At 32.9% G+C, this 15,533-nt stretch overlaps 1 protein-coding gene across 3 annotated transcripts; it reads right to left on the bottom strand.

The window, feature by feature from the left end:
- LOC116015348 (armadillo repeat-containing protein LFR-like) lies at positions 1-2,900 on the bottom strand. Of its 3 annotated transcripts, XM_031255384.1 has the most exons (9): positions 2,701-2,900; positions 1,922-2,091; positions 1,689-1,831; positions 1,345-1,601; positions 1,108-1,213; positions 889-1,027; positions 677-804; positions 341-592; positions 1-244 (listed from the first exon to the last, which is right to left on the bottom strand). In XM_031255384.1, the coding sequence occupies exons 1-9, from the start codon at positions 2,879-2,881 to the stop codon at positions 217-219; spliced, it is 1,404 nt and encodes a 467-aa protein (XP_031111244.1). In that variant the 5' UTR covers positions 2,882-2,900; the 3' UTR covers positions 1-216. The 3 variants fall into 3 exon arrangements, with proteins under 3 accessions (XP_031111244.1, XP_031111245.1, XP_031111246.1); XM_031255385.1 differs by having other exon boundaries at positions 1-592; XM_031255386.1 differs by lacking the exon at positions 1-244 and having other exon boundaries at positions 476-584.
- Between the last annotated feature and the right edge of the window lie 12,633 nt (positions 2,901-15,533).

The raw sequence follows: 15,533 nt of genomic DNA, 5'->3' as shown, positions 1-15,533 counted from the left end.
TTCAATTGTAACTACTACAGTGTCCAATGAATTGATTTTCAATGAATGATATCTCTGTTCAGAAGGGAAAAAAAAGGTGTAATACAACAATGAAGCCCCATATTTCTAATAATACAAAAACTTGCAGACACTTGGCTTTTAACAGTAAATTAATGCTACAATTAACTGTAAACAAATGGTACAAGGAAAGCCATACTGGTCAGCACTGACACATGTTCACACTACCAAGGTAAAAGCCAAAGACCTAAGAGATGTCACAATGCACAGTTTAAGAATAAGCAGGCATGTTAAGTGATGTATAATTAGCAGGGCTGTCAAGGCAAGGCGCATTTGTACTTACATGCCCCAAATCCCGCGAGGTGGTGCCATTTTATTGCTTGGACGGGAGGTTAGTTCATACAATATCCTTGCAAATATATCGGAGTACTTTGATTCACCAAAAAGCATCTCTGCGAATGCGTTTTCATACACTAGCAGAAGAGTTTTGTTCTGTGGCTCTGACACAAGGCTCTCCAAAACCAATGCTGCTTTCCGGCAAATTTCTGGCACAGGATGCGGCGACTTAATCACTTTCAATAAGCGATCTATTGCCCTGAATTCATAGCAATTAGTACTGCAGTCAGGTGTATAAATACAAAATTTAACCTGTAAAAGTTAACTCTTGAATTCATCTCACCATCTTTCACTAGCAAGCTTCTGTCGGCAGTCCATATTGACTTCTGTTAGGTTGTACAATGCACCGACAGCAGCCGCTTGGGCTTCGGGCGTTGGTAAGCCCATAATATCAACTAATCGTTTATATATCTGCAGAATTTTTCAATTATTTGTATCTTTTCCTGGTTTAGTAAGCATTATAAATTTAGCTGAAAATATGAATGTTAAGGAAACCTGTGCAGCAAAAGGAAGAAGGAAGGGTTCATTATCAGGATTTATTATCAGACGGCCAATTAATTCTGAAGCAGCACAATGCCAGGCCTTGACAGCAGATCCCAGCAATCCCCTGATAGCAAGCACAGCACGTTTTTCCCTGAATAGCAAAAACAGTAAAAGGTATTCAATAGCTCAGGTTTTATAGCATGATTAACACAAAGCATGATAAGAACTTACGTCATCGGGTGGAAAGTAGGCTTTGATGAAGTAAAGATTCGAAGATCTAGCAAGTGAGCCAAATTTACCATTGTCTCAAGGGCATTTGTTACAAGCTCCTCATCCTCTGTTGACATATACATCCTAAAGCACTTTAAAGAATCTCTTGGAAACAGAAATATCCAACTAAAAGTAGAATAACAATATGCCATATTATCAGTACAGAAAAGAAATTAAAGTGACCACTTCTTGTGCTACCTGTAACATAATCCTCCAGACACATAAATAGGGTTTCCAAGCAATGTCGATGTTGAGCCATGATCACTTCATTATCAGGCATGAAAGAGAAGTTGCGGATGATATTAGAAGCAGCGACAGCACAAAGTTGCTTTTCAGCTCGCCCTTCCTCATCCAAATTAAACAAGCCATCTTCTCCAAACCACCAACCAGAAGGATGAGCTTTGGCAGTAAGCTTTTGATCAGATGCCTCTTTGTTGGAAGACCCTGATCCTGAGCTGCAGTGAGGGATCATCCATAATATTCATTTTATGAATTACAAATGAATAAATATTTAGGGTTTAAGCACAATTGTGCAAAGTTACCTTGGATGGGGAACTGAATTGTTGGAGCTCAAGGCCTCATATTCATTACCAAATCCAGTAACAGCCACATTCGAACCCAAAACCCTCACCCTTGGTGTTTTCACCATCACCCTTGGTAGGGCTATATTACGCCAGTCATCTATCTGTTTTAGGATCACAGCCATCACTATGCACATTTTTTTTTCTTAAGCCGCATTGGGTATTGGGTACATTGGATGTTTTAGGAAACTTACAACTTGAAGTAAAGCATCAAGCAACCCCGGAATCTTGGCAAGAGGTGTAGCATCTTTGCGAACTTCATCTTTTTCTTTAAATGATAGTAAAGTGAGAGTATTCAATGCCCACGTCAGCTCACTCTTCAGGCCACTTTGGAGAGCTAGAACAATTCTTTTATTATTCTGCTCTGGTGAATAAGCACAGAGAATTCAGACAAACAAGTAATAAGCATGGCAACTGAAAATTTTAACTAATTCCCAACCCTCCTCAACATTCTGATTCTTAAAACTATAATCAGTGTTGCAATGTTAAACAGTTGGAAAGAGACACTGGAGCAGAGTAATGAACATTGAGCCTTTTTCACTCAACTTGGGTGCAAACCACTATCCTATTTACAATTAATAACACTACTAGATTCTAGCAAATTAAATTATTTTTCAGGTGACAGTAAAAGCTCTCAAAATGATAGAAAAGAACATAACTAATGGACTAAAATGCATCAAAATCTAACTGGACATAATTCAAACTTCCTCTTCTAAAAGTGGAGCTAGGGCTTAAGTTGAACTAACCTAAACAGTTAAGCTATCAAATATTCAAACGCCAAAATGAACAAAACTTTACAGATTAATTGATAGAAACCTAACTGGATTTAATTCAAGTTTCCATTTCAAGGGTGGAGGTAGGGTTTAAGCTGAATATTTTTCCTCAGCTTGTTTGGCCAAAGAATAACCACAAATTACTTATGTATATGAGAATGAAATGTCCGTGTGTGAGTTAGGGTTTCCGTGAGACTAACCAGCGAAAGCGGAGTGAACTTGAAGAGAGGGACCGAGGAGAGTAGTGGGAGCTACTGAATCAGCTGCTGCAGATGCAGCGGCCGTTGAGCCGTGGCCACTTCCGCTGCCGAATGGACGGCCTCTCTTGGCCGCCGGAGGAGCGGATCCTCCGCCGTGCTTGCCGATATCTCTTTTCTGCATCTCTTCCTTCACCTCTGTTGTGCCCGGAAAACTGAAAGAGAAGATAGCTTATAAAGCAATGGGCTAATACTTAATGCCCAATTTTAAAAATAGTGGGCTTTTATTCTCAACAAAATATTAGGTGTTTAGTATAAACATGGCAAATTATTACATTGGGCTTTCTGGGCCAGAGGAATGATCTTATTATAGTTCTTCATAAATCACTCTCTTAAGTCCAACTGTCCAAGTATCCAAAAAACTTGAAGGAAAATGCTTTAAAAAAAAAAAAAAAAAAAACCCACAGGGAGTATATACTTTGAATTATGTGAAAGCCATCAACTAGGGATGACTAAGGTTTGATTCGAATTAAATTGGACACTATAACAACAGCACCAGAATCATAACCTAAAAGGTTTTGGTTCAGGTTTATTAAAATTAGAAATCTGAATGGTCGGTTCCAATTCCGAATGGGAAAAAATTTAAAATTTAGAAAAGCCTGGGATTTAAGGAGGAAAAAAGAAAGTTTGAACCAGCGGTTCAAAAAGTTCGAATTCTAATTTATCATTTTCCAAAATCGTGAACTGGTGATTCGGAATTAGAACCAAGCCGTGGTCATGTCCGACAATACCCACTACTTGAATGTGCACTTTTGGTAACGCATGTTTTGTGACATCAGCGACACCATACCACAATGAGATAAACTAGCATAGGTTATCTAAAGCTGATTGACTTAAACCAATGAGACTAATAGGCAGCTCTCATGAAAAGTTGAACTTGGAACCTTAATATTTTTCATCACGCATTTTTCATTAAATTAAAGAAAGAAAAAAGAAAAGAAAAAAAAAGTCCAGCCTTCTAATGACTAATTATTTGTTGTTCCATCAAGGAGTAAAGGATATAATTTCAAGATGTGTTCACAACTTCAAATTACACTTTTAATACAATTTATTAAGTCATAAATGTGACACATCAATTTAACACTTTAGTATCTAGTCCAAACATGAGATCTCAAATTTAAACTGTTCTCGTTCAATTCGTTACATAAAGTGCGGATACTATTGAGGTCTTCTATATAGATTTGAATGTATAATTAGACTGAAAATATTGTATTGCGTGGTAATGGTGAAATCCTTATCCTCCTAAATGTTTTGTTATAATTATTGGACCAAAAAATTAAAAAAAAAAAAAATCTCTCACCTCCTAATGACAAATAGCGCTTCAATGCATCAATAAGTGATAAATTCCGCCAACTAGTCATATATTATAACTCAATTAAATTGGCAAGTGTATTGTGTTGATTTCAAAAAACAAAACGAAATTAAGTGGACAATATTGTTACACAAAGGTGGTTCAACCATGTTTCCCCAGCCTGGAAAAGTTGCTAGGAGTTCAATTGACCAAATGAGCTATCTAACAAAATTTTTCCACCTTTTTTTTTCAAAGTAAGCTTGGTTAAGGTCATGGGATTTAATGACAAAAGCATAACCCACTCTTTTAAGCCATAGTTTTTACAATGATTAGATCTTAATTATTGATAAGAATTAGGTAGGAGTTCATAAGACACCTAATCAATCAATATTCCATCATCATAATCATCATCACATATAATATCCTAAAGATGCCTTGACCTTCGTCCTATCCTCCTAAGATATTGTTCAATCATGTTAACCTAATCAAGTTTATTAATTTGGGGTTTAGAGAGTTCATAATTAATTGGATTAGCTAGTTTGAATTTATATCAATGTTAATTCCCACTAGTTCAAAATTACACTTGCTATTCATTCTTGTCAAAGTAGATACACCACTAATTTTGGGTTGTTTTCATTTGTTAAATAAAATCTTTTTAATTTTTAGTTTTAATTATTTTATATGATAAATGAATTTGAATTTGGAAAATAATATCTTCATTCTAGAACTAGAACCACATAACAACTATCTTGAGTAAGTTTGAAATAGTCATTGCGTCTGAATACAATACTGATTTCTAATACACTCAAACTAACAATAATAATAGAATATGCACATTTTGTTCAAAAAAATAATATGCACATACATTTGTAAAATATATGAGGTGTGATTTAAACGTGAAATTCCAATATAATAATTAAGGCAATTTGGATATATTTAGATAGCCAATGGCATTAATGAGATTGAGTATGTCACTCAACAGTTGCTTGTCTTAGTGTTATTATGTTTCGGTGGGTAGTCCAATTGACTATATGTTTTAGTTTACACATCAATTTAAAATCCAACACAATATCCTTTTTACAATAATAATAATAATGGTGTCAAGATATTTTTTCCCTTTTTTTTTTTTTTTTTGTAATTTCATATAATATTGATGGCATACTCCGTGGTCCTCAAAGATTGGTGAAGACTAATCTTTTATAACATTATTTTACTAGTGTAGAGGTTGGTGTAGGCTTTGATAAACTAATTATAGGTTACCAACCACAATGCAATAAAGTTGTAATGAATCTAATGATTAAACACAATTGTAAACATAATATGCAACATGCATTCATCTTAGATCAACATTCACATGTAGTATTCAAATTACCAATCCGTAACACAGGAACAAGGTTTACCCAGTATATGCATTTTTTCTTTTTAACTTAGGTGATCCTAGCTTTATCGAATTAATTCTAAGCCCAGAGGACCTCGTCCCTAGAGTCTCTGCGTATATAAACCGCGAGTTACGCAATCAGCTCATTAATCAGTAACATATTCATTATGGGTACATATTATAATTTTTTAAAATATATTTAATTAACATAGGAATGGGTGGTGAGCAGGTGAAGTTTTGAATGCAAATCTACTATGGTGTATGGAGTAAATCCTAAAGACTGGTCAAGCTCTGTCATTCTGATTTATGGAAGCATCAGTTTTAGGTCAAAAGTGTTAAAATATTTGACGCACACGTACAGGGGCCGGATTTTAGGGCGTGCAAGATGTGCTACCGCACAGGGCCCCAAAATTTTGGGGGCCCAGTCTAACCCTGGCCTAATAGTTAGTATATGTATTTGTGATTATATTGACCCAAAATTAAGTTTTTTGTATTTTTTTCTTTACAATTTTTCTTCAATTCGCAGTTTATTTATACTTTGATAGGGTCTCACTTAGTTACGAGCACAGGGCTCCGCAAAACAAAAAACCGGCGCTGCACACGTATACAACAAATTTATAATAGGAAATAATTACAAATTTAAATACACTATTAGTTTTCGTTATTGCCACGTGTAATAGGAAATAAACTTTGTTTGCTTTTCACCCTTTTGAATTTCAAGAATTTGAGAAGATCGAATTCCATTTGGTTTAAGTTTTATAAGTATTTACGGAGTAGTAATTAGCAAATATCAAATAGGGAATTGTTTAATTTTGCTAAAGTTAGACAAATTTTTAGAACATTAACGAAAATGTTATTCACCAAACGACCGCTATGACAGATAATTCTTATAATATTAATTTGTTTAGTTCGCGAGAAGATGAGATTATTGGAATTTTAAGATAAAATCACATGGAAATGGATTATATTGTGGTATAAATATGTGTGTGGTCTACTCTCAATTTGGGTCAGAAAAATGTGGATTAGGGTTCTTAGTAAGAAGACGAAAAAAATTAATATATTATACATTCAAAATGGATAATGAGTGAATGAGAAATTAATTATCAAAACAGATCTATTTGAATTGAGAATGAATATAAAAAGGCTTTGTAAAAGTACTGGTATGGGGAGTAGGTTTGCACAATTATATATACAAGAGTTTTTAGAGACATGTTGAATTGTATAGCATAGAGGCTATTTGTGGCCTATAGAAAGTGCAAATCAAATCCCAAAATAAGTTTGAAAAGGCTTGATTTGTGTCTCGAACTTTATCTTTCCTTCTTTCGCTGGTTTAAATCTCATATTAAAAAAATCATTTTTCGTTTTATATATAAAATCCTAATCATATCAAAACCATTCTCTAGGTGATCCTAATCATATTAGAACCATTCTCCAGGTGAGAATTTGTGGACAAAAATCCAAACAATATATATATTCTTTGGAATAAGAATTACAGCAGCAGTAACAGTACAGCATAAAGAAACAGAAAAAGCAAATAGGGAAGAAATTTTATAAAGTGAGAGGCAAGATACCCATTCCTGGACTACCTGGTGCCTTTAAGCCCATTTTTAGTAACGGATAAATACATTAAAAAATATTTTTCAAATAGAAGAGGAAAAAATAAAAAAAAATAAAAAAGTCCATTAAAGCAAACATGCTTTATAAAAAAAAATAAAGTAACGAGGGAGGGGAAAAGTTCCTTCAAACTCACCGAAGGACAAAGTTAAAATATAATGGTACATAATTAAGCTCATCTCACAATACCAATAATAAAAATAATCATATTACTATATATAACTTTAAATTTGTCAAAAAACTTGTAGTCGAATGACATGACGGTCTATTTTCTAAATAGTGGGTTACATATATAACTTCGGTAATATAAATTATCAAATAAACGAAGTTAAATAATATATGGAAAGACAAATTAAAAATGCATATCAAAACTCGTAATTTAAAGAAACATAAAACTATAATTTATATGAAATGTGGCCTCCGGAATCAACTCACATGGGCAATAAAGCAAACAGCTTAAGTGCGTAAACAAATGCTCATCCGATATCAACTACTTTACGTTTATGTTTATCCATTAATTTGGAATTTGGATAAGCTATTGCGAATGAAGAAGGTGCTTACTGCTCAGTTCAACTTTTTTTTTTTTACAGTACAATATGCTCTGATCTGATCATCTACCGGTTTCCGATGGTACAAATGTACAAATCTTGGAATATGTGCGTTTTAAGATTGGGGTGGAGAAAAGTATAGGGACCCAACTCCTTATTGCCCTGTGATGTTGACCACTCTACCGTCTTGCCTTCCCTTAAATAGCCCCACCCTCTCCTATGCTTCATCTTATTTGCAAATTCACCCTATTAGAGGACCACTAAGGCAAATATTTTGGAGCCGGCTAAGAGTATATACTATTGCCACATGATCTTGCTGTTACTGATCAAGCAAGCATAGGTAAAAATAAAAATGAAAAATGAAAAATGAAAAAGCTAACTGCCAACTACTAAAGTTTTGTTTTGGGAGAGTCATGAGATTACACCGACTACAACGATGATAGTGAAATTAAAGTTGATGGACCTTCACATTAATGAATTTTGGATAGTATTTGAGAAAATGTGCAGTGAGTGAAGTGGAGGAGAGAGGATGAGGTGAGAAAAGAAATGAGGTCTTTGCACAAAAGGAGATTTTTTGTTGGAAATGTGGGTCCCACATGGTTTTGATATGTGTTGTTTCTGCGCATTGCATTCATGTTAGGAGGTGTGTTGATCATATAATATAGGGAAAATGTACAAATAGAACACTGAATTATTTGAGGGATAGCAATTAAGTCACCGAACTCAAACAAACTCCAAATTCATTCCTGAACCTGGAAAAAAAGAGCAATTTGCATTTTAGCAGGTTAACAACAAGTTTGTGCTTATTAGGATGCCATGTGTATCTTTTATTTCCTATTTTTATTATTATTATTATCCTATTAAGCATTTGACCCTTAACAAAAAAAACCACAATGGTCAGCGGCCTTGTGTGTTTGTGGAACTGCAGTTGTGTTGAACGGATGGACAACCTCTGTTCCGCGCAACTGCAGTTCCCTTTCAACACAACTGCAGTATCATTTTAACACAACTGCAGTATCAGTTCAACACAACTGCAGTATCAGCCATGACCATGGTCCACAGTATAATTTGTGACAATATTACCGGGCATTTGAATGAAGCTTTTTTCAGTTAGGTGACCTAATTACACTATCCACCCGACTTAGGGACCAATTTGACACTTTTTACTATCATATCCAATTTCAGTATATCTTAACAAAAATAAAAAATGTGATAATGGTATTAGATTGCGTTGACAATTTTACCTTTTCTTTTTTAAAAAAAAAAAATTGTACACATTACAATTATTTTTCAATTTTATCTCTTTTTCTTTTCACTTTTTCCATCCTTTTCACGTATGAGAAGTAAAGGCAAGATTGTCTCAACTTTAAATCTTCGCATATACATCAATTAAGTGGAAGCTGCTATATGTTAGCTTTTTTACTTCATTAGTTTCTAATAAATTTTAAAACATGATTCTCTATTAACATAGTATAGTTGGAAAAGTATATATTTGCAATTGATGTTGAAATGCTGTTTTCAAAAGAATCTCAAACCCAAATGCAAATATGATTTATACTCCTAATTGTAAAGTTTGTAAGATGAATTTAAATAAAAACTGAAATTAGTTGATAATACAATTCATTTATATTTCAATACATTGTAGGTGGTGATCGAATAAGTCGATTTACCAAATTATATATATATATATATATGTGTGTGTGTGTGTGTGTGTGTGTGTGTGTGTGTGTGTGTGTGTGTGTGTGTGTGTGTGTGTGTGTGTGTGTGTATAAACAAAAAATGAATTTAATTTCAGAGAATTAATTCTAGCCAAAGCTTGGTACGAAATCAAAATTTATTTATATAAAATAAATAAATACAAAAAAATAAGGATTTTATAATTTTGAATAATGAACCTAACGAAAGAGGAAAGTGCATGAGAATCTAATTTGTGTATAACACACACTTTCCTTAAAACCGATTCACTACATCCAGAGGGTGTTAGGAGTATTGTAGCGTCAGTCTCCCAAGATAAAATAGATTATAGCTTAAAGTTTGAGCACTTAAGAACAACAAGCGAGCACTTCGTTCCTTTAATAGAAGTGTTACCATAATTTGTAAAAGAAAACAACTGAGAGAGATGAAGAGACTTTCCTTAAAACCGATTCACTACCTCCAAAGGGTGTTAAAAGCGTTGTAGCGTCAGCCTCTCAAGAAAAAACATATTATAGCTTAAAGTTTGAGCACTCAAGAACAATAGGCGAGCACTTCGTTCCTTTAATAGAGGTGTTGCAAGAATTTATAGAAGAAAAGAATTGAGAGAGATGGAGAGACTTTCCTTAAAACCGATTCACTACCTCTAGATGGTGTTAGGATCGTTATAGTGTCAGTCTCTCAGAATAAAACAGATTATAGTTTAAAGTTTTAGCACTCAAGAACAACCGTCGATCACTTCATTCCTTTAATAGAAGTATGGAGAGAAAACAAAATAATACTCCGTAATTAAAACCATGGCATTAACACTAGTTTAAAATTAATTTGTAACTTTTAACCTGCACGAGAAAGAGCCTCTATGCTATACAATTCAATCTCCTTTTAAAATGCTCTTGTATATATAGTGGTGCAAATCCATTTCCCAAACCAATGTGTGACAAGTGCTTTATCAAAGTCTTTCCACCTTCATTTTCCAACTCAAATTGATCTATTTTGAGAACCAATTTCTCATTCACTCATTATTCGTTTTCAGCATACAATATATCGATTTTTTCGTCTCACTACGAAGAACTTGAATCTACTTTGACTCGATCCAAATCAAAAGTGAACCCCACAAATAATTATACTACAAAATAGCCACTCGCATATCATTTTATGCTAAAAATTCCAAAACACTAATCACTTTATTTCATGAATTATCATGTATCAATGTTGAAAAGTATGAATGACCAACGAATAAAAAATGATTTTATATAGTGAAAAAACACTAGCATATTAAAAAGATAACGGTAATTGTTGATCAAGTTAAATGTAGTTTTTGAAAATTCATGTTGAGATAATAGTTTTTGAAAATTAATGTAAAAGATAACAGATGGAATACTTCTCTCCTCTTTTTTTTTTTTTTTTTCTTACAAGTTACAAACTATAAAATTTACTCCCTATATGTACCATAATTATTCTCCCTATGGTATTGACAGTACGTGTTTCTTGTGACAATGGCAAAACTCATACCTGAACTCTGTGAAATTCAAATCTGCATTTTGCACTGCACAAGCAATCAGAAGTGTGCATTCCAAAGCCACAACAATGCAAGAAACAGAATAAAATTTTATTATTATTATTATTATTATTATTATTATTATAGATTATTATAGATAAAGTAGAGTAGGTGAAGGGTTGCTTTCATAGAGGCATTATTGTGGTGAAAACCTTTGGGCAATTTTGCTTTAATTTTTTCTTATTATTATTTTTTTTTTAAAAATTGAGGGTGGGCCCTACTGCTACTGAAAAAAATACAGTAGTAAATAGAGAAATGACCCCAGGGACCCACCAGGAAAACCAAAAATGTAGTCCTCAGACCTATGCCTCTCTCTGTTCACTGACCCTACCCACTTTGATGACTATAATAATTTACACACACACAAATGGATTAGGGCCTAGGGGTGCCCCACTGCAAATGATTGTTACATATATACATGCCTCATATTCAACTATGTTAAATATTAGTTTTTTACAACCAATAATTTAATACACATAATTACACTCACACCCTTGTTATTTTTCATATTTGCTCATGCATCCTCTCACATTTTAAAACTATTTCTCAAGTTCAACCCCATTATCTTATTATTATTTTTTTGTGAGTATATAGTAATACTAAAACTTCAATTTAGAAAAGAAAATATTAAGTTTACTATCAAAAAGTAAAATTCACACAACATATTTTAATTTTATTTAAAAAAATCAATATGACATACTTTTTTCTATAGATAAATAAAATGTTACTTTAATCGAAGAAAAATAGAATAAAATGACGATTTATATGTAGTATTTTCTATAAGAATTTACTTTGGATGTTTTATTTTATCCATTATGTTTATTATTCATTTGTAAAACCAAGTATTGTTTTTTCACTTAATTTTTTTTATAACTTTGAAGTTCAAGAATTTGTATTAACAATGCTTCTAATATAACTCATAAATATATAAATTGAATTGTAATCAAATCATGTTAATTAATCAAATTAGATACATAATGCGCATATTTGATAAATGACAGATCCGTCAAAATTTTGACAGATCTGTCACTTTAGGTTAAAATGCTAAAGAAGGTGTTTGGTTATTCAACAATTTGGAGCAACGGTTTGCTCCAAATCGTTGAAAATGCAACGCTGCATTTGCAGCGTTTGCACTTAGCATTTAATTGGGAAAAGATTTTCCTTTCCTCCAAACACCCAAGTATTACCAAAAAAAAAAAAAAATGTTTACTAAGGAGCCATTTCGGCTCTGTGAATGCAATAACCCATATAAAACAAGTTGCTAATATAATCCCCTATTTGACAAATGCTAACACAATCCGTTATTTGACAAATGCTAACACAATCCGCTAATCGCTGATTGCTAAACAAGCGAAGACGAATATAAAACAAAGAAGAATGTACGGAGTATATATAAAAGTACTACTCATCTCAATAATTAAACTTTTAACGATAAACATACAAGTTAAAGTAATTTACATTAACCTTTATTTTAAAAATTAAAAATGAAAGGTGACAAATACAAAAGAACAACAAATTTATTTTGTCCTTAGCTCTATGTATTGCAAATTTCATATATATTATTGAAACAAATCATGTAAATCTGATGAGTAAGCAATTATAGGTATAATTAAAGTAATGTCATGAAAGAAGGCAACAGATGTAGATTAGGTGTTGGTGGCAGGAGCCAATTGTTTGTTTGCAGATTGGATTTAATCATTTATAAGGTGGTCAGGTGGATTAAGATGATCAGTCACTCCAACCTGTGTTCTACAAGATTACCTAGTTTAATAATAATAATAATAAGAACAATAATAATTCTTCAAAAAAAAAAAACAAACAAACAACAACAACAACAATAATAATAATAAGTGTGAATCACAAATTTAAGGTCAAACCACTCACCGCTCCTCTTATCTGGAAAATTGGTGAAGATAAATCACTGGAAGGAGTGAGGGGGAGGTATAATGTACTCGGATGCTTAATTGCATAAAATTGACTTGCTATGACATCTAATCTGCACAAAAATTAACTTATAAATGTATGCGTTGACAACTCTAGTTTACATGTCTATATTATTATATTCCTTTCTTGTCCAACCGTAGCAACTTTAACTTGCGAGTCATTCTGATGAGAACAATTATGTTTGTATTAGAGTTCACCAAATATAACTGTAGGAATACAAGAGTATATATACAAGAGAATCATAAGTAAACTAGGACTGAGAATCATAAGTAAACTAGGACTGAGACTTATAGTATGACTCTATTATGTAGAGTCCTAATAATTCTTACAACGATCTATCGAAAACCTCTAAATCAATCAAGGTGTAGGTAATCCGTGATAAACGATACAACAACAATCTTATAAAGGAACCTACAAATTCATTTCTCAAATATTTCACATTGCCTCAAAATTTAGAGAATAAGATCTCCAATTATGTAATCAAAAATGAACTTTGAAATCACTATTAACAATTAAGCTTCAAATTTTCAAAAACTAAACTAAGTGCAAATAAATATTTCAATACCACATTACCAAAGGTTATGTGATATAATATGAACCAAATATTACATTAGAATGTGGTACTCTTGATATATTATCTTAAATCAATGATCTAATTGTTGCCTCTTTTTTTTTTCCTCTTCAAAATCAACAGATTAGTCCTTTCATAAAATCATGTCTTAAAGATATTTGTCAAAAGAAATTTGATAACATTTACTCCATATTGGAAAGTGTTATTTGGATCCACTAAATTCTTATGCAAAATGTCAGAAAAAGCAACCTGACTCATAAAAAAAAGGGTTATGAGGTATAATCATTTTATTTATTAATTATTCATGAATTAATTTATTACATAAATTTTAGTATAAAAATTTCAATTCACATAATATTGTCCTAGTTGTATGCCCATCCCTTGAAAATTGAGACAAGGCATGGGGGGTTTAACCAATTGAAACTTATGGCTTTTCATTAAAATTTATTTAATTTCTAGTTGTTGGTACTAATCTTATATATAATGACCAGTCTCATAATAAAAATATAAGAAAAATAATTGTGATTTTTTTTTTTTTTGCAGACACTATATGATATTATTAACATTGTAAGACTAATTCGAATTCGACATGTGTCATTCCAACAAAGTTTGACCTATATTCGGAAGAAAGCCTAGCCCTTTAACTTCCAACCTTACAGTGTGGTCTACTTACCAATTATCCCAAATGACTAGATCGAAAATTTGTGATATTTGATTTTTTTTTCTTTTTCTTTTGATATATCAGATACGATTGAGTTTTAATTTGGTCAAGTCCCATTTAAGAACAGTTGTTCTAAAATTATTACTGGATAAATTTAACACTCAACTTCATACTTAAAGATGGATGTACCCTCCACCTCCACTGGATCTTATACTCTTGGACAATGTTTAGAGTCATAAATTAACCCAAAAATCCAGAGATTTGGAGGAAACCAAAAAAGTTGATATTCTTTTCTTGGATCTTACTGCCATGCACTCACAATATTCTTTACCGGTTATCTCCCCCACGCATTTGGACTTGGTGTTTGAGTTCCCCCAAATGCTCCTTTTCTCTTTTTCTGATCATTAATTTATAGCTTTTTCTTTTTTCACTGCGTCCACTACTTTTGTTTGCCCAAATAATCATATGCAGTTATGCACACCTATAATAATTCAAAAGTTTTGTGAATAAAATTAATTTGGAATAGGTTCAATTTACTACTATTGGGAGAAAATTGAAAGAAGTGGTTCATGTCTAAGCCCGTGCCCAAGAGAACTAATTAGCGGTCATGTATGGTTAATAGGAATTAGACTGCCATTTAATGCTCCCCAATACTGTATCATCGAATCAGCACCGGTTGATTATTATCTCATAAATCATGATATAGGTACGGTCAACTTCTGATATATTGCAATAATTGTAATGTAATTATTTGTTTTTTTTTTAAGAATGTGATTTGACTTTTACTTAAAAGGCCATTTTACTCCGTTGGAATTTAGATAGAGTGAAGTAGGGGTTTTAGCAGGACACATCCAGAGACTAGTAATACTGGCAGGCCATAAATGGCCACTTATTTTCCTTCTCTATTCAACAAAATATCACGCATCAACAAATCCTGATGTGTTAGGTTGAATTTGATTGATTCAGAAATTCGAAGAAAGAATTCAATTTGGTCAAACTAAGTAGTAAAAATGACAATATAACTTGCATATACATTTATGGTTGGTTCGAACTCAGGAGAATGAAAAGAAAAAAAAATGTTAAAACTAGAATTTACCAGCCAGATTAAAAAAAAAAAAAGGAAAAAGAAAAAGAAAAAGAATGATTGGCAAGGCACACGGAGAGAGAATATCACGTTATTCAAATGAAAACTCCCTTTTCTTTCCTCCTTATTACCTCCGCTTCACGGCGTAACCCCTTGGCGTTTTCCAATCTCTCACCTAAAACCCATCCATATTCCATAACGCAATATATAACACTACTGCCCGTAAGGGCAGCCTGAGTGGCAAGACCAAGACGCTCGCGGCCGTGAGGTCCTGAGTTCGAAACCGTCTGCCACCCGGGTTTGAGCCGGTCAGCTATGGGCAACCTAGGCTGGTTAACCTCCTTGTGGTCCTTTGCCGGCTAGGATCACAGGGCTATAAACCCAATATATAACACTACCATGTATAAATGGACAAATAAATTACGTAGTAAAATA

Source organism: Ipomoea triloba, chromosome 4, assembly GCF_003576645.1.
Source record: "Ipomoea triloba cultivar NCNSP0323 chromosome 4, ASM357664v1".
NCBI lineage: Eukaryota > Viridiplantae > Streptophyta > Magnoliopsida > Solanales > Convolvulaceae > Ipomoea > Ipomoea triloba.
Note: the sequence above shows the minus strand (reverse complement) of the source record. Positions and strands in the feature narration are given on the sequence as shown.

Excerpts from the sequence above, each read along its gene's own strand:
- LOC116015348 (XM_031255384.1), bottom strand. The coding sequence starts at position 2,881 with ATGCAGAAAAGAGATATCGGCAAGCACGGCGGAGGATCCGCTCCTCCG. Across the intron at positions 1,028-1,107 it reads CCTACTTTCCACCCGATGAC|GGAAAAACGTGCTGTGCTTG; the intron begins GTAAGTTCTTAT and ends TTTGCTATTCAG. Across the intron at positions 245-340 it reads CCTCGCGGGATTTGGGGCAT|GTCTTTGGCTTTTACCTTGG; the intron begins GTAAGTACAAAT and ends GACATCTCTTAG.